The sequence below is a fragment of the Rhinichthys klamathensis genome, unplaced genomic scaffold (assembly GCF_029890125.1).
Source record: "Rhinichthys klamathensis goyatoka isolate OS25496 unplaced genomic scaffold, OSU_Roscu_1.1 h1tg000170l_1, whole genome shotgun sequence".
NCBI classification, from domain to species: Eukaryota; Metazoa; Chordata; class Actinopteri; order Cypriniformes; family Leuciscidae; genus Rhinichthys; species Rhinichthys klamathensis.
Genome location: NW_026606701.1, coordinates 2788375 through 2813691, shown reverse-complemented (window position 1 = coordinate 2813691; position 25317 = coordinate 2788375). Strand labels below are relative to the sequence as shown.

Here is a 25317-nt window from a genome sequence, read left to right as displayed (position 1 = left end):
TTTAATGCATTACATGATCAAAACCAAATTTGATCTTTAGTCACATGTTATAATGCACTACTTTAGCCTATGTAAGTAAATCAATTTAGGAAAACGTATAATGGATTACAAAAGTACCTTTTGTAATGCATCATACATAAATATAGGAATCATATAAAAAGTTATAGAGCATTCTGACTAGATATGTGCAAAAAACTCTAAAAATTAAATCTGACAGTAATTGTCCTGAAATTTGATGCTGCTATGGTAAATTTGTGTTTCAGTGGCTAGTTTGAATTAAAATTTGAATTTAGCGAAGCAACTGTTTTCAAGAGTTTTCTTGTGTTGCTCAACAAAGTGCAACACTGTTTCAGCTCGCAGAAAATTTCTCTGAGAAGACGTGTCTAAATTCCCATTTAAAGCAGCAAATATTTTAAAAAAAAAGGTTATTCTTCCTCATTAATTGACTTGTTGGTTGGTGGATTACTAGTTAACCCTCCTGACCTATGCCAAATTCTGACTTAATATTTTCTGTTCTTTCTCTGTTTTGAGATATTTTCATGGTTCATATCAATCTCATATCAGATCTTTTGCTCGCCACTTTATTCAGCATTTGCCGAGACCTCTGATATTTTTGCACCTCTGACCAAGAGAAGGCAGATCCTTCTTTCTGTCTGTCTGTCTTTGTGACAGTGCTAAGACAGGCAGGAAAATGACAGACTCGCATACACACACCTCTCTTTGTTCATTGTACTCCAGGCAGTAAAAACTCACCTGGGGAAAGCATCAGCAGTAAGATTCGCCAGCACAGCATGCCTCCACAAATACGACTGTCATCGCTCTGTCTCACACACGTTCTCACACACGCATTGTTCATTGGGCAGAGGTCTTGGCCACATAAATGTTCATTCAATCTGTCTCTCACTCACAAATACAATTAAAAGCGTCTTAATGTGTGAGAAAATTCCCGACAGTGTTACAGCTTGACCTTTCACTTTTATATGACCACACAAAATGAAGCCACCTGTGAAACAGACAGCAGAAGAACAGAGAGAGGACATGTATGAGTGAGTGTGTGTGCGTGCCGTCTCATCTGTTTATTGCGAACATTTATAGAACTTTTCTGTTTTCCCGCTTGCAGAATTTCTGCGGTCACAGAAGTTGTGTGCACTGCTAATGGATGTGTATGGGAGTGTGTGTCCCTGCTCACACACCTGTTCCTCATTTTCCAATTTGTAACCAATCTGCTCTCAACGAGGGGCTAAACGGCCCTGATAACCATCTTGACTGCTCTCTCTTTCTCTTATATACACACACACACACACACACACACACACACACCTCACTGTCTGAATGCATATGAGTTCCAGTCAATAAACTGCATCTGTAACCGTTTTTTATCTTCCATCTGATTAAATTATATTTTTTTCCTGTCTCTACTGGTCAGTCATTTTCATGATCGATATGTCGATCTACAATCTGGCTCTTCAGCCTCGTTGGTTGTGAGAAAGGATACCTCTTAAACTTTTAGGACAGTGATTTCCAAAGTGCATCTCAGGATGTTCTTTAGCAGGTATTTGAAAAGATGCTAAACATAAAATATAATTTATAATTTTTTTATATATATATATAAATGTATAAGACCGGTATTTGGAAGCATGTCAAATACGGAGTACAAAGTATAATTTATAAAAATGTAAAAAATAAAATAAAAATGCTAAATATAATAAAATAAAATTTAATTCATTCATTCATTAAAAAGTGAGCAGGTATTTGAAAGGATGTCAAATATAAAATGACATTGATAAAAATGTTTAATATAAATAATGATTAACCAAAAAGTTTTTTAGTGTTGTTAATTCACCTAAATTGAATAGCCAGCTTTCCATTCATGTATTATCATCCAAATTTTGGGGGCATTGCATAAAACATCCTGAATGGAAACATCAAGATGCAAATAAAATAAAGAAATTATCAGTTTCTTATTTTTCTTATTCAATAAGAAGACATGCTTATAAATTACAATGGAAAACATTTGCTAAATAAAAACCTAGATTGGCATCAAATTTCATGTGACTTTGCTTCAATCTGTCATGTGACTTTTCCAATGGCGACAGCTCCCCCCCCCAAAAAAAAGATGTTGTGGAAATTTTGTTCTCTTGAAATTGGGTTGGAGGACCATATATGGACCATTGAACAGATCCACAATGCATCAGCTCAGATGTTCTGACTGGAACTTTGCCATGTTTTTGACGTGTGTAATGTTGTATCAGTTTTGTGCATTTTGTATTGGCCAGCACAAGTAATGTGAGCTGTGTGTAAAAATCCATTTAAAATAACATTAATGAAGTAACCAGGTGATCCGCAGTCAAAAACTCTCATCGTCTCTCTCACTCAGTCATTTAGTGGTCAGTGCTAACTTTCTCTCTTTCTCGTTCAGTGTATGTGTGTGTGAGCAAGTGTCACCATATGACAGCCTGTCTCTGCCTAATTCAAACCACCTGCATTAAACAGAGTACTTCTGTGCTCCACACAAAAAAAGACTGTGTCTATGTGTGTGTTGTGGTGGGTAGAGGGGAGTATTTAAACTTTCAGCAGCTCCAAAAATAAAAATAGGCTTTTAAAAACAGGCACCCTTTTAAACCAATGACTCCTGGAGCTATAGAGTCAGTTCCAGGGTGTGTGTGTGTGTGTGTGTGTGTGTGTGTGTGTGTGTGTGTGTGTGTGTGTGTGTGTGTGTGTGTGTGTGTGTGTGTGTGTGTGTGTGTGTGTGTGTGTGTGTGTGTGTGTGTGTGTGTGTGTGTGTGTGTGTGTGTGTGTGTGTGTGTGTGTGTGTGTGTGTGTGTGTGTGTGTGTGTGTGTGTGTGTGTGTGTGTCCTTTCCAGTGGATAGTTATGAATAGTTGTATTATTATGTGCAAGATCTACCTGAAAGACGTGAAAGAGAAATTATTTACATGCCATAAAGTGAACTGAAGTGTGTGAACCCTTTTTCTTTCTTTCTTTCTTTCTTTCTTTCTTTCTTTCTTTCTTTCTCTCTCTCTCTCTCTCTCTCTCTCTCTCTCTCTCTCTCTCTCTCTCTCTCTCTCTCTCTCTCTCTCTCTCTCTCTCTCTCTCTCTCTCTCTCTCTCTCTCTCTCTCTCTCTCTCGTAAATGCATGTTTGGTTGAATTGGATTCAGTGTTGCAAAGAGAACTCCAGGTTTGTTTATTGCAGAGTAACAAACTAAAAACAAATGTAAATAGGCAAAAGGTTATATCGGTAATGAGATGAATTTGTGTTTTTTTAAGATGTTTTAATTTCCGTTTTATTAATAATTTTAACAAGTTAATAAATGTTTAAATTTAGCAACTTTTTATTGTGTAACTTTGTATTGTGTATTTCACTTTTTACTTTACTTTTGTTTTAACTTTTTATTTACCTTTTTACTTTTAACTTCTTACTTTTTATTTTTTGTAATTTTGTACAATTTTGAATATATTAAGAGTATGTGTAAATTTTACATACCAGTCAAAAGTTTGGACATTCTTCTCTGCAGTTTCGGACTACATTTGTTTCTTATGATCTTAATTATTTGATCTAAAGGCTTAGATCTAATATAAATTATGCCTATGAATTTCTTTACAAAACAACACATTTATGCATGACATTTAAAGTGTACTGAAATGCGATCTAGTCAGCGGATGGCTACTTTGAAGGAGATTAACATTTATAATTTATTTTACCACTACATAATTCCCATACCTTGATTTGTTCTATATCATAGTTTCAATAACTACTGTTCTTTTAAAATGTGGAAAAACAGTTCTATTAAATGAGTAGGTGTGTCCAGACTTTTGACTGGTAGTGTACATGGATAAATGTTGATCACATTTCCCCTTAAAAAAATGAGCTGCCCAGTTAATGTAAATTTGTTTGAAAAATATGATTGGACGCATACGGTCACATGACCATCGATTGCACAATCTGTCATAATTTACCATTCCAGACCTTAAGATGATTTGAATATTTCAAGATACTTCATTCTAAATTGCCTGCGGGGGAATATAGTCGCACACGCCCAGATGCATTAAAACAAAAGAGGCATTGAAGCCGAGAAGAGGATGTCATCACAGTTAATCCTTTGTTTTCTCTTTCACCTTTTTTAAACTCGCCACCCTTTCTTCCAAGTTTATGTTTGCTCGCATGGACGTATGGCAGAAGGAACACTGACACCGATTCAAAACAAACTGCCGTTCTTGTCATTTTTGGAAAGCTCAGTCTCGTCCTGATCCACTGGAGAAGGAAACTGCCCTTGAACCTCACAACCTGCTCTACCTCTGTGACCCTTTAAAGTAATCAGTTAAACAGATGTACAGTATGTGTGTGTTTACCGATCTATGCACAGGTTTTTAGGCCGATATTAAAGGAAGTGACTTAACCTTGGATTGAGCAAAGCTGTTCGAACCTGTATGACCTTATTCCTTGCGTGGAACACACACAAAAATATATTTTGGAATAAAAGTCTGTTTTTTCTTCTTCATACAATAAAAGTCAGTTTGGGCCAATTTTGTTTTAGACCCCATTGACTTTTAGCATATGGGCAGAAACGGTTTAACCATTCTTCAATGTATCTTTTATTGTCTTCCACAAGACAAAAATAATAATACAGGTTTGGAATGACATGAGGGAATTAAATAGTAAATCATTTTTATTTTATTATTAATTTTTTTATGACTTTTTCTAGCCAGGTCAAGTTACATTTATTTATAAAGCAATTTATTTATATTCACCAAATACATTGAGATCAAACGAATCAATCAAATCAGTTTTTGTTTTATTAATACAATGAGTAAATACTAACAATATTTTAATTGTTGGGTAAACTGTTCCTTTAAAATTATATTTAAAGCATCAGTAGTTGAGATAATCTAACATGCGTGGGCCACGACAGAGAAGGCACGATCATCTAGGAACCAAGAAAAACAAGTTATTTGAAGACCTTAGAGACCTAGGAATATGATATTTTGAGACAAAAGTACAATATATAATGAGGTGCTAAACCGTGTAGACAAATAATGAAAGCATCCTTTTCTTTTTTGTACACAAAGTTTGCAAATTTGCTGCTGAAATACCCAGAGAGCCTCAGTGTATCCAAACTCCTCCCAAAATGCCAGGAGAGAGTGTGTGTGAACAGGAAGGAAGGGGAAGGGAGTTGTGCTGCTGGCCTCTCAGCTGTCTCTCACAGCGCTAATGATCCTTGGAGAGAGGTGTGAGGGAGGAATGGAGAGAAGAGGACGGAAAGCAAGGGATGTTAAGACCGATACAGCACTAGCCGGGTTTCAGTTCAGAAATTTTTTCCTGTTGGATACATTTACAGTGGTGCTAAACCATCTCACATTTCCCGAAAGTCTTTGCTGACAAATCCAAATAGTTGCCAAATAATAATGGCTGTAAAAGCAAACCTAACACGGTGGAGAAGATTACAACAATGAATCTGTTACAGTGCTTCACTTAGCTGTCAGTGTGTATGTTTGTGATAAAGAAAAAAAGAAGAGAGAATGCTGTTTGTTATGACTAAAATAAGATCAGAGAATTGTGCAGGCACAATGTCCTCCCTTCGCTTGACCTCTCTGTTTCAGGCTATGTTTGTGTCTCTGGTTTTCTCTCACACACATGCACACACACGTTCACCTCTGTTACCTGTAGGTTTCATCATTTAGAAGCTGTATTGGTTTTTAAATTACATTATTATTATTTTTTACATTCCTCACACTAGCCTCAGTGTGACATCATGGTAATTATTACATATTTTACGTGTGTTTATACTTCTCACAGATCACCAACTGCCATTAAACCTTTGTGTACATAATATTACTTGCCAATTTTCTGGTAATTTTATTAGGAATTGCAACATTACATGGTTTATCTCAAGCTGTAAGAAGTCTGACCCCCTCTTGATGTCAGTGACATGTGTCTTCTAAAGAAAACATCTGTCACAACTAACAAATTTCGCCTCGGGTAAAATGTACTGTCAGACGATTATCTTCTCCAGAACTCTGTGACAACACATATGTAGAATATTCCTTAAAGGGGTCATATAATGCCATTTTTGTACAAGCTAATATGATTCTTTAGGGTCTATATTAAAAGTTTGTAATATACTTTAACTAAAAATTATCATTAGTATTGTAAGAAAACACTTATTTTACCTGGTCAAAAACAGCTCTGTTTTCAGCACGCCATTTCAGTGCATATGCCTTTAAATCAGGGGTCTCAAACTCAACTTAACTGGGGGCCGCTGGAGGTAGAGTCGGGGTCAGGCGGGGCCGCATCAAGTATTCCACAAAAAATAGTATTCAAGTATTCCAAAAAAGGAGCACAACTGATCCAATCTTCTCAATATTTATTATTAACGTTTCTTCTGAACTGTTCCTCTGAATTTGAACATTCCTTTCTGTACATGATTGGTTCTTCATGAGCTGTCCTTCTGACAGTTGAAGTTCATTTTACAAACTTCCTATCGTCGATAACACATATTTGTGATATTTATATTTGCTTATGTCCTTTTTATTTTCTTTATACAACACATTAATGATATTGAATGTTTTTTTTGGAAGGCACATTTCCTTTTATTATACTTAGAAAAACAATTATTGCTTTTGAAATACAAATATTTGCAGTCATGTCTGCCCGTCTTATTAAATTTCTTCTACACATGTATAGTGTCTCAAATTACTGACTGCACAAATCAAAGCAAACCTTCTTATCAACCTGTTGGACACATATTACAAGCTCAAAATGATTATTCTCACATTGTTTTAGAGCAGGGGTCTCCAACACGTCGCTCGCGAGCTACCAGTAGCTCGTGGCCTGATTGGTGGTAGCTCGCCAAGGGGGCGTTCACATATCGCGCTCACATATTTTGCGCGCTCAAGTTCGTTATTTCAAATGTAGGCGCGCGGCAAGCGCGCTCATAATTGAAGCGACGCGCTCATTTTTTCCAGGCGCAGTATGTTTGTACTTCGCGGTTGTCTATGACAACTATTGACAACAAACCCACCGTAAGCTGTCACGAGACTATCTATGGTAGCCCATAAGGGATAATTTTATTTTATTTTTTAAACGCGGCACACGCAACGACGGGCCGCACTAACATTAAACTTTAATGTCAAGTAGGGGGCCACAAAATATCACCCCGCGGGCCGCAAATGGCCCGCGGGCCGCGAGTTTGAGACCTCTGCTTTAAATGATCATGAGCTGCGCTCACTCCGCCCCTCTGTTCTGTGCATACACCGTTTGTAACACAATAACACAATAACCATAACGCGTTGTTCAGTATAAACGTGGAATTATGAATTATATTGAGAACGTCGTACATAGAAAACATGCCGTAATGTACCCTACGTGTAAACCTTAGACGCATTCATTGTGAAGCGTGCAGCTAGCGATTTGCAAAGATTAATATATTAATATAAAGTTTAATAAAACGTTTCACTCACTTCCGTTCTTCTGGAGGTTCAGCAGGAACACGAATATCTGGTACCGATCCTTTTTAGCAAAGCTTCTTAGCAAATCCAGCTTTATACTGACCCTCGTTTATAAAGCAGTCTGGTGTGTGAAATGATTCGCGCAAACATGAAAGCATTGACGTTGCTCGTGGGGAATATTCCCTTCGAAAACAAAACTCAGCCACTGCGTCTTCAGCGGTTCGGATTCAGGAACATTAAAATGACTGTGTTCGTTATTACACCCAAGAACAGAACACCACAATCGCTTAGACGCCATTCTGCTCATAGACAGTGCTCCAGCATATCAACAATGACCGCGCCGGTCCGGTCCGCGCCGCGCAGACTATGATTGACAGCTACCTCATGTGCAAGGGCGGGTCTGTGTTGAAACGCTCCCGTCAATCAACAATCATGGGAGGGGCGTCTGTTTTATTGACGTCACAAAAACGAACGGCTCGATTTGAGGCAGGGGAAAACATATAAGGAGATTAAAACAAAACCACTGGATGGATTTTTATCATTATATGATGTTTGTGTACAGGCACTGCCAACACACATTTCAGTACAATCAACTTGTAAAAGTGCATGTACCATTATATGACCCCTTTAACAAAAATATGAGGAACAACATTACATTGTTTTTGTGACAGACACTGAGAGCTGTGACAGTGACTTGAGATGTTTGCCACAAGTATGTTCAACAAAAAAACATAGGGGCAATATATATATATATATGTGTGTGTGTGTGTATATATATATATATATATATATATATATATATATATAATTTATATATTTATTTAAAAAATACTGCAAACTTCAATAACTTGCACAGATTCCAATATTTTTAAAACCGCAACATTAAGCATGTTGAATGTGTCCAATGCACTTGCCTGTAACCATTCAGGTGTGTGATTGGTCTTTATGTATTGCTTTTAATGAAATAGTGTAAAAGAAACTAAAATCAGTTTTTTGGTCGGTAAAATTATGGCTGGTAAATTTGGTGAAGTTCTCAATTTTGGCAAATTTTGGATTCTCTGCATGTGCGTGTTTAGGGAATTTCTACATTTCAGTCTAGACCAAATCAAACAGAGGCTCTGAAGGCACAGTGGGTGTTTAGTGGTGTGTGATGTAGAACAGTCATTTTCAATGAACCTACAGACATTCAAAATGCAGTTTGACTGCTTAGACTTTGTGCCGTTATATAATTCAAAGCCGTATCAGTTCCCTCAGTGTGTCTCTTTTTATGGTTTTCTCTTTCTGTCTGTCTGTCTATCTCATTTGAGAGTTTTTTTAAGTGAGTGCTGCAGAAGTGAAATATGAATGAGTTGGGCGGCCAAGTGCTGTGCTCCCACTGCAACGTATAAAACGTGCTGATGGGGTCTTTATCCCTCCATCAAGCTGAGGGGAAGAAAAGAGCACAGTCCTGTCAAGGGAACTGCGATTCTCTGGCCAACTGGCTGAATGCTGAAGCCCTGGAGTCAGAAAATGTGTATAAGAGTTAGAGAGGGAGCTAAAGCCAGAGAAAGGAGACCGAAGAGTATCACCCATTGACCTCTTGGCAAGCGTTCTCGTTTTAAGTATCTCGCCATTTATTTCTCCAAAAGCACTGCCTCTTTCATCTAGATCACCATTTAGATTTAGTCTGTGCATTTGTGTAGTGGTTGTATGGACTTGGGAACTCTGTGCTTTATTCCCACAATTGACATCCCATGAGGCCTAGTGTTGACGTCAGGATGGGGATGGCCTTGTGTGTTTGTGTGTTGGTGTGTGTAAGATCGTAACCACATAAAAGCACATCCTACTGGGAGCAGATGTGTCTGCGTTGAGTGTGTGTCGTGTGTACGTGGAGGAGTCTTGATACTTGATCCCAAATATGAACCTGAGAAAATAAAGCTGCTTTGATACTGTTAGTCCTATGAAGTCATTATATAATTTGGATCTTGATATGTCGTCTTCAATCACTTTTTATTTCACGTTTTGCACATTTACAACGTCAGACAGCGAACATACCAACTTCGTAAGGTACACTTATTGACATACAAAAAAAAAGAAAAAAGGAAAATGGAATGGATTTTATGGACTTTAACCAAGATGCAAATCAGGACAGTATTAAAACAGTAAATAATTTCACAGAGGGCCATAAGCTTTCCATCTTTAAAACTTTTTGAAAAGTGTTCACAAAATCATGAAGAAATAAAGTAAAGATTACAGATCTTCCATTTACATTTGTGAATGTATTTACCCACCAAAATTACCATGTTTACAAGGTCAGCATTGTGACATGCATCATCTCAAATGGATGATAATGATATTGATCTCTGTGTTTGTTTGTCTTCTAGGCGATGTGGCTGATGCTGCAGCAGGAGGAGCCTATCGATTTTGTCATAGCGACAGGGGAAGTGCACAGCGTACGGGAGTTTGTGGAGAAGGCCTTCAAACGCGTGGGCAAAACTATTGTGTAAGAGCACGCATACACAAACATCAATCTCAGATTTTGCCCATCTGGTTAATCTGGCACATCTGGTGTTGATTCGCGGACAAGACCACAAAACAACGCGCAAACACACCATAAATATTGTAAATATGTAACACATATGCTAACAGCTGAATTGGGAAACAAATAAGATGAAGGAATGTGTTCAAAGCTCTTGTTCACGCACTCAGGTGGGAGGGGAAGGAGGAGAATGAAGTGGGCCGCTGTCAGGAGACAGGAGCCATTCATGTGAAGGTTGATTCGAAGTACTACCGGCCAACTGAAGTGGTGAGTTGCTTCAAGACTGTTTCTTCATGCGTAGACAAAGGCTGGAATACACTACACCACTTTCGCTAAGATTTATGCCCCGAATTACTATCTGATTGTACAGTCTAGTTGCTGAAAATCAGAGCCAGTCTGCAGATTTGAGTTGACATATTTGACAGAAAATCACGTAGTGTATGATATGCACAGGCTCCACTTTTTAGCTTCACACTATGATTCCTTTCAGTTAGAGCATGCATGAGTTTGTTGTTTGGAATCACCTTAAAGTCTGGTAGTGTGTGACCCTCAGTCGTTTAATGTATGATGCCTAGTGTTTTCAAATCTGTTGTGTAGTTGTATTGTATTCCAGCCTTAAGAGCATCCAATGTGCCATTAAGAGATTTATTATGTGTTTGATATTTTATAATATACAACAGGTGTTGACTTCTAGATGTGCAGTGAGAATATATGTTTCCAATATAACACTGATGTTCTGACCGCAAAGGAGGCTGTACTCTGGCATGGGCTTGAGTACCTGAAAGTAACAGTAATGATTGATCATGAAAATAATTGTGAAACTATTTCAACTTCAAAACATTTCATACTGATTGACATATATTAACTACACGATAATGTATCAAAAGGGATCTTATTGCTTATTGTGTGGCATCAGTAGACAGCAGTTTGTGTCAGTATTGTTCATGATGACTTGCACTCGATTTAATCAGCAGTTCTCAGATCTCTGAAGAGGATTTGAGGGTGGTCAAGCAGGATGCGTTCTTTATTTCAAAAACAACTTCTCAGCTAACTCAATGGAAGGGGTCTTAAGGCTTTGTGGAAGAACTTTTTAACTTGACACAACATCTTAAAAATGTGTCACTTAACATACAAATCCCTGAATAAGCAGCGGGACCCAATGTATTGGCCAATTATGCCATTTTGATATACAATACCATTAAAAATGTTGGGATCAGTATAATTGTTTTTAAAGAAATTAATATACTTTTATTCAGCAAGGATACATTAAATCTTGAAAAATAGTAAGCAGCACAACTGTTTTCAACATTGGTGATAATAAGGAATGTTGCTTGAGTATCAAGGCTGCATATTAGAATGATATCTAAAGGAACATGTGACTGAAGACTGGAGTATTTCACTGCTAAAATTTCAGCTTTGCCATCACAGGAATAAATTACATTTTAAAATATATTCAAATAGAAAGCTGTTCTTTTCGATTGTAGTAATATTTCACTGTATTACTGTTTTAACTGATTTAACTGTGTTTTTGATCAAATAAATGTAACATTGTTGACCATAAGAGACTTCTCTTAAAAAAACATGAACATTTTTACTAACCCAACCCCATATACTTAGTTGTAATCAAAATTATTCAACCCCCATTGCAAACCAGGTTTATTGGCAAAATATAAATATTGGCAAAAAAGTAATTAAAATAGCTCATCACAACAAATGTTTCAAGTGGTTTCCCCAAATTCAACAAAGTGCAACTTTTAATGACTTCTGCAGTCTCAAAATGATTCAACCCCTTCATGGCAAGCATCTTCAGTGCTTAGTAGAACACCCTTTTGCTGTTATAACCTCCTGAAAACGCGATGTATAACCAGACACCAGCTTCTGGCAGCGTTTCTAATTAATCTTAGCCCATTCTTTGAGCAATGGCCTGCAGTTCCGTAGTATTCTTGGGTTTGCGTGCTGCAACAGCCTTCTTTAAATCCCACCAGAGATTTTCTATGGGGTTAAAGTCAGGTGACTGTGATCGCCACTGTAGAATCTTCCAGGATTTCTTCTGCAACCAAACCTTGGTGGAATTTGAGGTATGCTTTAGGGGTGTAACGATACACAAACCTGACGGTTCGGTTCGTCCCACGGTTTTGAGGTCTCGGTTCGGTTCGGTTCGGTTCATTTCGGTGGGGTGGGGGGGTTTAGAAAGCTAAAATTGCTTTTATTTTTTATTGAACAGTGCTTTAATGAACAAATTGTGTCCTTGTCTTTAAATTAATTCAATTACAAGTAAACGTTTCTCAAGGATAACAAAATTATCTGCTAATGCTGTAAACTACAGCCCTTACTTGCACATTACTATAACATTAAAGCTTAACAACAGAGCCTAGACTTTTAACCTAAATTATATAATAATAATCAACACTCAAATAACAAATTGTATGAAAACATGTAAACTGCACATAAGGCAATTTTTGCATTAACATGTTTTTACTCTAATTTGTTATTGTCATATAATAATTTACACAGTTGCTGTTATTTTCATGACAACTATTTTAAACATACATTAAATAATCAAGACATCATAAACAGGTTAAGTAAAATATAATATATAGGCTAATATATAGCATTTATTTAGTGAAAGAGTTAGCAAACCAGCAAGCTGTGGACACTGAATGACTTGCCTGAGGTAAATATAAAGCTATGTGAAAAACTAAGCGTTTTATTGACGTATTTCCGCTGTTGAAACACTGATTGAGTGTTTACACGAGTTATGATGCCTTTCAGTAAGTATACTGTATCTTTCAACATACCTTCGGGTGTCCATTCATGTTTATTCTGTAACTGAGGAAGAGATGATCGCGCTGCCGCATGCATACAGTGATATCTGTCACGCCACATCTAAGAGCGCCAAAACGGCATTTATTGTTTGCATTTCGTGATCAAATAGACATAATTTGAAAGATTACACCTTGCTTATTATCAAAAGTAACAAAACACTGACCTTATCGCGATTATATGTGGTTAATGGTGGTTAGGCAACAGCCCTGTATTCGTTGTGTACACATAACACATGAGGTGCAATGAGCCGGGGCTGGGCGGGGCCGCAGGGGGCGGGGCGTGTTCGGTTCGCCATGAGAGTATCGCGATACGTATCGTGGGTGGTGTATCGCGGTTTTTCGGTTCGGTTCAAATATCGTTACACCCCTAGTATGCTTGGCATCATTGTCCTGTTTGAAGGTCTAATGATGCCCAATCTTCAGCTTCCTCACTGACGGCATGACATCTTCTCGTAGGATTTCCTGATACTTCAATGAATCCATTTTGCCATCCACACACTCCAGGTTTCCAGTGCCAGAGGATGCAAAGCAGCCGCAGACCATCACCGAGCATGCTTAACTGTAGACAGAGTGTTCATTTCAGCATATGCTTCATTCTTATTCCTTGATCCATAGGGCCGAAAAGTTCCAAAATGAAAAGTTTTGTTTTATCGCTCCACAGAACTGAATCCCAAAACTTCTGTGACTTATTTATATGATTTTGAGCAAATTAGAGCAGACTTTTCTTGTGCTTTTGGGTCAGTAGTGGTGTACGTCTTGGAGTTTTGGCATGGAAACCATCTGCGTTTAGTACGCGCCTTACTGTGCAAGTGGAAACCTCAGTGCCTGTTACCACCAAGTCTTGCTGCAGGTCTTTTGCAGTCACTCGAGGGTTTTTCTAGACCTGCCTTCTCAGAAATCTGGTTGAAGCCGTTGATAGCTTCCTTCCTCCGTCCAGGTAGTGTAACCACAGTTCCTTTAACTTTGAACTTGCGAACTATGCTTCCAACAGTGTCTTCTAGGAATATGTAGTGCCTTCGGTATCTTTTTGTATCCTGTTCCTTGTTTGTGAAGGGCGACGATATCTTCTCTTAACTTTTTGGACCATTCTTTTGACTAAGCCATATTTTAAACATGCAGTCAAACGTGACACTCAACAAACCTTGGCAGTTCAGATATTTCATGTGTTCTAGCTCAAGCACACCTGGTGCAACTAATGAAGCCCTTGATAAGTTGCATCAGGTGTGCTTGAGACAACTCCTGTTTTGCAGATTTGTGCTGCTGAGGGATTCTATTCAGGGGGTTGAATTATTTTGAGACTGCAGAAGTCATTAACAGTTGCATTTTCAGTTGAATTTGGGGAAACCACTTGAAACATTGGTTGTGTTGAGCTATTTAAGTTTCTTTCAAGTATTCAAGTAGACAAAATGATCAAAATGCCCATCCTTACTCTGACATGCATAACACATGTAGATGTCAGTTTGTGAATGTGGGTGGTCATTTAGGAATGAGAAAGGGCACCAAATCTTTAAAGAAAACATTGGTACTAAATGATTGTTGATAGATCAGAGGTTTTCTCTAAGACACATGCTTGCTTTGTATGGGTCAGCGGGGTGTTTCCAAAAAGCTCTTTCATTCAGAAGAAAGAATCATGGGAAGGTGAGACCAAAAGATGTGTGAGTGAGTGTATGCAGCCTGAAGTTGAGTGACATCAGAGGATTAAGAGGAGCTGGTGCAGAAAGAAGGAAATCTGTTTCAAGTACAATCATTGGACTGTTATATAATATCAGTACAAGATACTTAAAGACACAAGCTGAACAGGTCATCCATCAACACTGAGGCGAAATGGGAATGCGACCTTTAACCTCTGCGATAGGAAGTAAATCACTGCATTTCCTCTGTCAGTGCTGGGCTCAGGTCACTTCTGAGGATGAATGAGAGTGTGTGTGTGTGTGTGTTTGCGATACATTTACAAATGCGTTGTCCACAGGCTACATGTGTACATGTTTCAAACCTGTTGAATTAAGCCTATAATTAATCAAATAACTTATTCTGGCTGAAACCAAATAGAAAAAGGACCTTTCATTTTTAACTGTAATTTTTACTTGGTCCTCTTTGCCAGCACACTTGCTTCCCCTGAAGTGAGTAACTGAATGAAATACACACACTTATTAATAGGAAAGCAGTGGGTTGAATACACTACATGTTTTTCCAAAGAGACCCTCTTCAATCGTCACTCAAACTGCTGTTTTTGAGCCGTCCTAATCTGTTTTCATTTATGCTACACCTGCATGATTTATGAAAACATAATTACTGACAGATAAAAATCTTCTGGCTGAAAGATCCCACATTAGAGCTAAAAATAACTGTCACACCCAAAAACTGCTGTTAGATGAATGGCTCTATGCATTATTATCATTCCCAAGATCAACATATGAAGCCTCTGAGTGATGGCTATCATGTCAGACGTAACTTGTGGTTGGAAGTGCGTAAATTGCGAGCGAATGATGAAACCCAAATCGGCCATCTTTATTTGCATAACCTTTACAGATCTCATAACGAGCGTGTCTGCATGGAAGCGTGTGCGTAGGGCAGGATTTCATCCGTGGCTTTGCTGCAAACGCAACCTGTATCTCGCTTTTACTGGATGTGTTCTTTCAGTCGACACACACTCGCTCACATTCCTTAAGGAGGTATGCGTAGTTTTAGCTTCACAATGAGAAAAGCAGGTAATGCGCTTGGCCTTGTCTGTCCATCACACACCATCTACTCGCTCAAACAAAGAAACTGTGTGTGCGCGTTGAAATAATATGCTAACTTGCTTTAAGGCCTGAAATACCCCGATTTAAATGAAGCTTGAAATATTAAAGCGAATTTCGGTAACTTTTTACGATTTACAGCAGGAGAGCAATAGTGGCCATTCTTTTATTTCTCTCGCTCGCTTTTATTGTCCCTCTTGCACATACACAAGAACGAGGCGGATTGGGTACAATAACGAACACTTCAAAACCAAGCGGTCTGTCTTTTAGCTGATTGAGGGGGTTTAATAGTGAAAGCTTGAACTGATGAATGTGTCCCACAGACGGCCGCTGAAGACCGCTGCATGAACCCTGCGGTCCCAGCTCTGCCTTTCAGTGAATATGATTTTGCACATCCATTTCATTCTTTCGGATGCTGATTTAAACAATTTTTATGAGGCACTTTGGGAAAGGAGGACCAAAGTTAGCCAAAAGGCTTTTTTTCCTTCTTTTTTTTCTACTTTTTCTTTTCCAGACAGTCCCCAGGAAACCCTCATGGTTTTTTTTCTTTTCGTTTTTCATTTTGAATGAGAGAGAGAAAGGAGCGCGAGAGAGGGCATAATTAAAAAGCAAAAAACTCTGATTTATGCAACAAACTCCACAGACAGCGAGTTGCTCCGTTTAGTAACTCACTGACTCGTTTATGAATACCCTGCTGAACTTGTTCAGATCTCAAAATGACTCAAAAAAATGTTTTTTCATTGTGAACCATGCTGTGGTCGCCTTGTTATATGATGTAATTTAAGCTGAAATTTGTAAACTTTTTACAAGATTTGAGAATGTCTCGATGAACATGGGGTTATGGGGTGGTGGCAAATACTACGAGGATTATTGAAAATAAGTATTAAATTGTGTGTGAACGCATATGAATGCTTTTAGGATGTGTTTGCCAAGAATAGAAATGTAATGAACAGTAAATAAGTTTAAGTGTGAGCATGCATGCTGATGATAGACAAAACACAAGCTGCCCAGGCTGCAGTTCACCAGCAGTGTGTATTTCATCAAATCAACTTACAGACTTGACGACCCTGAGGAATTGCCCCAACATAATGATTGAATAATGTGGATTATTGTGTCACTAATGTGGATAAAGACATAGTGCGCACATATCTCTTAGAGACTTGGATTTGAGATGGTTGTTCTTTTGTGGCCTATTAATTTAATGCGCATTAGCATATTTATTCTATGTCTATTGGCTTTGCTAGTTATTTTTTTTGTGTCATAATACAAATAAAATATTCTAGTAATGGTAATAAAAAAAATATATATATATATATATACAGACACAGACACACGCACTGTTTGGATTTAAATAGGCAAATGCTTAAGAGTCATGATTGGATCATTATTACTGTGATTATTAGTTTCTAGCATGTTTGGCAACAGTTCTTCTAACCTTAATTGATGGAGTGTGTAGCTTTTCATTTCTCAAACAACCATGTAAGACACATCATGTCCATATTTCAGGATGACAAAGCCAAGATTTATCAGGCTCAAATTGTGAAAGAATGGTTGGGAGGGAGCAGGTAGAATCATTTTCACACATGAATTGGCACCTCTGAGTCCAGACCTTGAATTCAGTGAAAGTCTTTGGGATGTGCTGGAGTAGACTTTACTACTAGTGCATGACTCTTGCATTGTCAATAAAAGAAAATGTATGCACCTCTTGATGGAAATAAATGTTGTGATGTTATTTCCATCAAGAGGTGCATCCATTTTTGGTCAAGATCTTGTATTGATAATGCAAGAGTCATGCACTCTGTAAATGCTATAGCATTCAATTGAACTACATGATATTTATTACATCATAAGTGCATTAGTATGATGTGTGTGTATATAGTGTATGATTGTGCTTTGTTTGTGTAACATGTAAGCGCATGCTTATTTTTTTGGTGTGCTGTTGGAATGAAAGATGGCTTTGACCTTTCACTCCAAGGATCAGGATGGGCTGATCTTATCAGCTCTGTGGCAGAGAGGTCAGGAGCGAGATAAAAAGAATCCTGTAGTGAGCAGCACACACACACACACACACACACACACATGGAGGCCCTCACTCTGTGAATGCAGGAGTCTGTCTTATCTGACCCATGCTGAGCGTCATAGTACCAGCATGCAAAACACAGCTGCATCATCACTTACCTGCGGCTTTGCTTTTAATTTGAATGCAAGATCCATTTTATTTCTGGGCTTCAGTTCAGTGGCCAACTGATCTGCATGCTTTTGTGTGTTGGTAGATTTATGTGTGCGCTGAAGGCAGGTCCCCCACCTCTAGTGGAGTTTTAGCCTCTGATGTCTGTCGTGATGCTTTATGGGTAGTGCAGTCTTTAGGGTTTTCTGGGTATTCTAGTTGCTGTGGTTGAGAGGCTGGCTCTGTGTGACAGTTTTACGGTGATATGCAGTGTAATAGGTCAGAGTTGTTAAAGTTGAGTGTGAATGATGTTGTAAAGAGTCTGGCCGGGTGCCAGGTGGAACTCAAACCTGCAATAAAGCCGCGCTCTTACCGTACAGCCTTTCCTCATGATGACCATATATACATCCACTTTTATTTACTTCACACTTTACGGTAGAGCTTAACTCTCTTTCATAACATTACATGGCACTTTTTAAAAACGTGGGGTCATTTTTCTTCGCGCCCCGGGACTTTTTTTTTTTTTACCGTGCTACTCTGTCTCACACTCTGTTCTTGTTGATGCATCGGGGAGAGAGAAAAAGAGAGGGAGAGAGAACAGAACTAAAAAAATAAAGAGGGAGAGAGGGGTGTACGTTCTCCCCTGGCCTACTCTCTGGTATTTCCTGAAGGACTTTGACTGAGCGGAACCACCCTGGGCCCCACGGAGGGGAAAGAGAGAGAAAGAGCTTTTAAAAAAGAAAGTGAGTTGAGAATATAACACTTAAAAACCAAGCCAAGTGTATAGCTTCTCAATAAACAGGTGAATTATATATATATATATATATATATATATATATATATATATATATATATATATATATATATATATATATATATATATATATATATATATATATATATATATATGTTTAGAGGTGAAAGACACTCCCTTTTGAGAGAGAAAGTGAAGATATTACATCAATAGATGTCTATTACTGAACTAAAATGTGCAACATTAAAGAATTATTCCGGGTTTGGTACCAGCTCATTTAAAAGCATTTGTGGCGTAATGTTGATTTACCTCAAAATTAAAAAAAAAATCGGCCTGTCCCACATTTACTTTTAAAAGAAGCAAAAGTTAGGAAGGTAACGTGAGACATATGCATTGAATTTTTGGAGGATTTGAAATGAGAAATGTGATGATTATAATTTTATAAAACCACACATAAATTGAATTTACTTCCATTAAAACTTAAGTATTATTTGAGCTGTAAAGCTGTTTCGATCATTTTCACAGTCATTTTAGGGTTTTTTTGAATTATGTTGGCATTATAACATATTCGTTGTTTATAACTTTACGCAGAAATGCTTGTGATTTTTCACACTAAAATCATGTTAACACACTTATTGTGTAGCCTATGTCTCTTGTGGTTATAGCGAGGTTAGCATTTGTAGACTGGTCCCATTCACTTTTACTAACTGCGTTTCCATTACCCTTCAAATAGCGAAAATTGAAATTGCGAATTGAAAATATGCCCAATGGAAATGTATGTAAACCTACCAACATCCGTTGCCATGATTTTTGGAATGACTTATCGCGTTTTAGTCGCATAACATCGGTAAGCGCTGTCATTTCGCATCTGTAATGAAAAACAGGCTACTGTAAGAGCCAGTGTTTGTTTTTTTAAAGGGGGCATAAGTCAAAATAAATTTTTGTGACAATCAACATTTACCACAAATGCTGTAGACTTAGATGAACTTGCATTAAACCTGGAATATTCTGTGGTACTTTTTATAAGAAAGTACTATTTCAGTCTCTGTATTTCAAAATTTCATGTTTAATTTAATGTGTTACTTGCTGTTTCTTTGTCATTAGTAGAGAGATTTACTAGCATTTTCTGAATGAAAATTGTTTCAAAGCAAATCATACATCAATTTTTTTTCAATCTTAGTTTGAATCGGTTGCAAATAAGTAAGTTACGTTAATGAAAGGAACATTTTAAATACACTATCAATACACTATTTAGCATTAAATAAAATGATCATGCGCTGTAGTAGTTTTTTTTTTTTTTTTTTGCAGGTGTCTTAAACTTTGAAAATGTGTTAACTTGTGTAGCAGTTGGGTTTGTTTGTGCCATGTGTCATAATTTCCTTGTGTGTGTGTGTGTGTGTGCGCTCGTGTAGTGGGAGAGGGGAGGTTAATTGTGGGCTGCCCTCTGTAAATGGCATGTCCCAGGCTCGTTATCTTGATTGAGTAATTAACTCTGGCTCTCGGCACTCTTACTCACACTGTCAGACTGCTGAACTCCTGACACCTCGCATTCCTCACTCCCTCTCCCTCATGCTTTCTCCTCTCTCGCTCTTTAACTTTCACACAGCTCGTCTCCCCGAGCTTTCAATTTATCATCATTTTCCTTTCTCTCCATGTCATTCCTGTCTCGTCCTCTTTTTCCTCCTCTTCTCTCACTCTCGATCACTCCAGACAAGAACGTTTTTTTATTATACACATGAGTTGGAAATGTGAAGGAGCTCGTGATAATAATTCTAGTAGTGTTAAAGTGATAGGTCACTCAAAAAAAAAAAAAAAAAAAAAAAGTTACTCACCCTCGTGTCATTCCAAAACTATGACTTACTTACTTCTGTGGACCAGTCCAATTTTGTTTTGGACCCCATTGACTTTCATAGTATGCACAAAAACAGTTCTAATATCTTCCTTTATGCTCCGCAGAAGAGGAAAAGTCATATGATGACTGGGCTTTCATTTCTGGGTGAACTTTACCTTTAACTGAGGTAAATGTGTGTCGTGCCTTTCAGTTGTCGTAGCTCTTCTCTTTCTCTCCCCCCCACCCATAGTGAAGGCATAATAACAGGTGAGATGAAAAATTAAAAAGTATCTGGGTCATTTGAATGAGGTGAATTATGTACATGCTGGCAGGCTGGACTCTTGTATGCTCAGCTCCGCTGCGGTCACTCTGCCAAAACATGTAGACTCTGCTCCAGAAGATACAGCTCTCTGAGGCTTGTAAACACACAAACACACTGCCAATACCACATGTAAGCACATACAGATCCTCTGTAATAAACACACCATTGAGTACATGTAACTCTTACAAATGCTTTCAGGCTGCCATCTTGTCATTCAAGTCTGGCTATTAACACATTGACACTGAAGTTATTTAGATTCAGATGTTCTTTTGCACTTAATATAGTTTTCCTGCTCTGTGATTGGCTGTTGTTTGAAAAGGGAAATCATTGGAGTCTTTGATCCCTCCTCAACATCCTGCATCAAATAACACAACTCACTCACACACAACTGCACAGCACATAGCAAAGTCTGTCGAACAGCCGTGGATTTCTTGTTCGGTTCCACCATGTACTTTTGGATTCATCTTGCTCGTGTCTCTCACATACGCATCCATTTAAAGTGTCAGACACTTAGGGTCAGTGTCTCTTTGCTGGAGAGGGTTTACATGATCAGATAAATATTTATTAAACTCTTGAAGCAAGAATCTGAGAGAGACGTTCTCCCTTGTGTGAATTCAGGTTTTTCTGCATTGACTTTTGTCTCTTTTACACGTTCTGATATGTGTTTTATATCGTTAAAAAATTGAAGGTCTGTATGATTTTATTGTTTTTAAAAGAATTCTCATGTTCACCAAGTTTGTTTGATTAAAAATACATTATAAATATTAAATATTATGTGAAATTAATTAAGTATAAATGTGAAATATGATTAGCATTTAAAATATTTTAGTTTCACTTATTCCTGTGATGGCAAAGCTGAACTTTCAGTAGCCATTACTGCTGTCTTCAGTGTCACATGACCCTTCAGAAATCATTGTAATATGAGGATTTGATGCTTATGAAACATTTCTTATTAATATTAATTTCAATAACATTTGTGCTGCTTATAGCTATATAGTTTTGTGGAAACCAAGATATATATATATATATATTTTATGGGATTCTTTGAAGAATAGAATGTTTAAAAGAACTATTTATTTGAAATTGACATTGTTTTAGTCTTTACTTTTACTTTTGATCAATTTAATGCATCCTTGCTGAATAGAATTATTGAGCGTGTGTTTATATAAAAGTATACATTTGCATGTAAAGTAAATAAAAAAAACTAATTAATCCCATGGTATATATATTTAGAAAATAGGATGCCATCTGATAGTTTCATTTTAAAATTTCCTTTCAATTATCTATTGTTCATCAATAGAAGTTTGACAGACTTTTGAGTGCTTTGTTGAAGTGGTCATACTGATTTTGTAGATTTGACCTTTGACTTGTTGACCGTTGCTCAATCTGTGTGTGAAATAGATAGTTTGAGCATGCCGTTTTGTCATGAAGCATGTCTCAAAAACATTCAAACTCGACCAGAAAGTCACTGAAATATGCATGCAAATATGCATCTCAAATGTCATGTGTAGTCATGCCATAACTTAACAAAAGTTTCTTGATGTGTGTCACGGTCTGTCTCTCCATTAGTCCTGAATTCCTTTACGTTAAGTGTTCAGTCGCACACAATAAAAATGCGCCCAGATGATGATTATCACTTTTTTATTTATTTTTTTGCATTTTATTTGCCATATATGCAGGTACGGCTTCTGTTATAATCCCTGACACATAGATATAGAACTTCTTTGAACAAGCAAAAATGCCCAGTGTTTGAAACTAAACTGTGAAATTGTGCCTTTGATATGTCTTGACTTGCTCACTTTCTATTTAATAGCAACAGCTATTGCACACAACGATTGATGATTCTAATGCACACGGTTTCATTGAATGAATACTGTTCTGGTTTTCTTTCCTTGCAAATGCTTTGTAAACTAACTTGCGTTGTCAGGACACAGTACCGTAGTAGTTTGCATGTGAAGACTTGGATGGGCGACAAAAGCAGCTGATGTTAATTTAGCTTTCAGAAAAGTGAAGACTAATTATGATTAATATGCCGCATTAATACATGTCTTGATTATGATGGTTGCATGCTGTTTCATATGTTGATGAATGAATGCTATTTTGCTAATTAGACTTTAAAGTATGGTTATGTCATTTAAATGATTTAATTGGAGCTAAAATGGAACCATGAGTTTGTGACTGTAACTTCTCAGGGTTCAACATTAAAACATGGGCATTAGAACAAGCGCTCCCATTTGTCAAGGCACAAAAGTGCGTGCGTGTGTGTGTTCTTGCGTAATCAGATCAGCAGCAATGACACCCTCAAACCCTTTACCGCCACCCTGAGAAGCACCCCAAAATGTGTGTGTGTGTGTTGCCATCACAGCAGGAGAACAGAAGGGGTTAGGCCACAAGAGTCACATAATCCATCATGCTCTGGCACTGGGTGAGAGGGGGTGCTGGATGGATGGCCTGCCTCAGCCCTCACCTTCCCCCAGAGACATGGAGCTTGACACCTGTGTGTGTGGTGCTGGCGACTGTATGTGGGTGTGTGAGAGTGAAGAAGAGTGTGTGTGTGTATACAGGTTGGGAGGTCCGGTTTATAAAGGAGGACTAAACCAACCCCCTTTTTTTCCACTTTGTTTTTTTCCTCATCTTACACTCTTTTGGTCTTTTTCTAGGACTTCTTGCAGGGAGACAGCTCCAAAGCCTTTAAGGTACTGGGCTGGAAACCACGTGTGACGTTTGAGGTGAGCGTTTCTGTAAAAAAAAAATCAATGTGGGTCACTTCCAGCGCTCTCGAGTTTGAGAAATAATCGTTGTATGTGTATTTGAACAGGAGCTTGTTAAAGAAATGGTGGACGCGGACGTCGAGCTCATGAAGAACAACCCGAATGCCTGATTCTACACGCCTTCATCTCCATGCTTGTTGAAGAGGCGGCTGTCATGTGTTTGTGTGTGCGAACACTGGAAGAAGCATTCAACTGCATTTCTGTTCCTCCGTCTATCGTTTTCACTCCTGATTCAGCTTTCTGATCTCACTTGCACTATGTTTTGAGGGTCCCCGGTGTTGCCTTTTTCATTCCTTAATACTGTCATATTTATGGTCATGTGTGTTGATTTTTAGTTTTTCTATCTAAATGATTTTTATCCATTTTATAAAGCTGTTTTTATTCATAATCATGAAAAAAAAATGTATAAATAAGGGATTTTAAAGGGTTTGTAGAGCTTTTTAAAGGTCTCTGTTGCGGTTTTAGCCATGGTTCCTCAAATTGAAACATTAATAGTTGGTTGGAACATTAAAAATTATTTAAAATAAAAATACAAAATAATTCTCAAAGAGTCTGTTTGTGGTTCTCAGCCTTTTTTTTCTCCTTGTTGTCCAAGATGATTTTCAAGCTATTTTCTCTGGTACTGGTAATATGTTAGATCTGCGTGTCTTCAAACTTCATCTTAAAAGAATAGGCCTAGATGAAAATGAATAACCTTTATTTATATATATATATAAATGTTGAGGTGGGACAGATTGACACAAATAGAGGTTTACATGTTCATCTTTTTTGTGTGTGTTTTATTTCATTTATGTTGGCCTATTTAGTTATTAGTCAGTCCCTGAGGCCTGGTCTACATGTGGAAAGGTTTGGTAGCCTAAATTTGTCATTTCAACCTACATGTTGCGTGATAACAGTGATTTATTACTTTTTTGTATAATTTACAATATTAAACAGAACAACATAGATATAGGTTTAGCTATATAGACTATTAACTTACTGAGTAAAAGCTCGAGATTACATGGTTAAAGTCAGTAAACAACATTTTTGAGAATAAAGGTCAACTTTTCATTTTCATTCTCTGGCCTCAGAAGTTAAATACTGTATACCCTGAAATGCGTCAGAAAGCGGCTCGTGCCAGCTTTCGCGGGTTGCCTGGCGGTCATCGAGCCCCTCGCGCCGAACACAACCGCTCTCTTGTATTCGGAGGGAAACGGGCGTCCACGAGCGAGGCCTCGCGGTCCCTCATTCCAGATGCGCGAGCACGGCCCACCGCGCGCAGCTTAGGGAGCAGTAACTCGGCCTTGTAAAGCAGCTCATGTTTAATCACCTCTGACGTCGGGCACAGCTGGGCCATTGAACCCTGACAGTGAAGACATTTCACTGTGTGCGAAAATCCTCCGTTGTGTTTATTTGCAATGGTGACACGGTTGTCCTCATCAAAGTAACAACAGATTCAAGAGACCTCTGTCAGCTGAAGTGTCCTCAAGCGAGGAGAGAGAAAACCCAGTAAAATCTGACTCAATAGGCCAGATATTCTAGTCTATTCGAAGTGCTAAATGAGGGTCATTTGATACCGACGTCTAAAGAAAGTGGGGTCTTTGAGACCCTCACAAGACAGGCGATTGTGGGGGTGGTTGATATACTATGTGTATTTGTGTTTTTGAGACGACATCTCTCTCGAGCCAGTAGAGAGCCATTTAAGCGCCTTCAACAGCGCACCAGTGTGTGTGAGCGGGCCTGATTGAAACCAGACGGTGCCTCGCCGGTCCGCGAGCGTAAAGAGCACTTTTCCACTGGCCAGGGTCGCGAGCTCTACCACATACAGGTGCACAGGCCGCGAGCAGCCACTAACTACGTTATATATACACCGGCGAATTTATTTTTTACGCTTGAGCGGGGAAATTTCTGGTATTTTGTTTGACTACCCAGCTGATGTTCCCGTAAAAGCAGTGGGAAACGTGAA

The 25317-nt window shown here is 38.1% G+C and overlaps 1 protein-coding gene across 1 annotated transcript in view; it reads left to right on the top strand.

Moving 5' to 3' along the window:
* gmds (GDP-mannose 4,6-dehydratase) overlaps positions 1–23907 on the top strand; it is a 66784-nt gene extending 42877 nt beyond the window's left edge. Inside the window, exons 8-11 of the mRNA XM_056259944.1 lie at positions 9810–9928; positions 10135–10231; positions 23262–23330; positions 23420–23907. Coding sequence (XP_056115919.1) covers positions 9810–9928; positions 10135–10231; positions 23262–23330; positions 23420–23482 — 348 coding nt within the window. The 3' untranslated portion in view covers positions 23483–23907. The remainder of the gene's footprint in view (positions 1–9809; positions 9929–10134; positions 10232–23261; positions 23331–23419) is intronic.
* The last annotated feature ends 1410 nt before the right edge of the window (positions 23908–25317 follow it).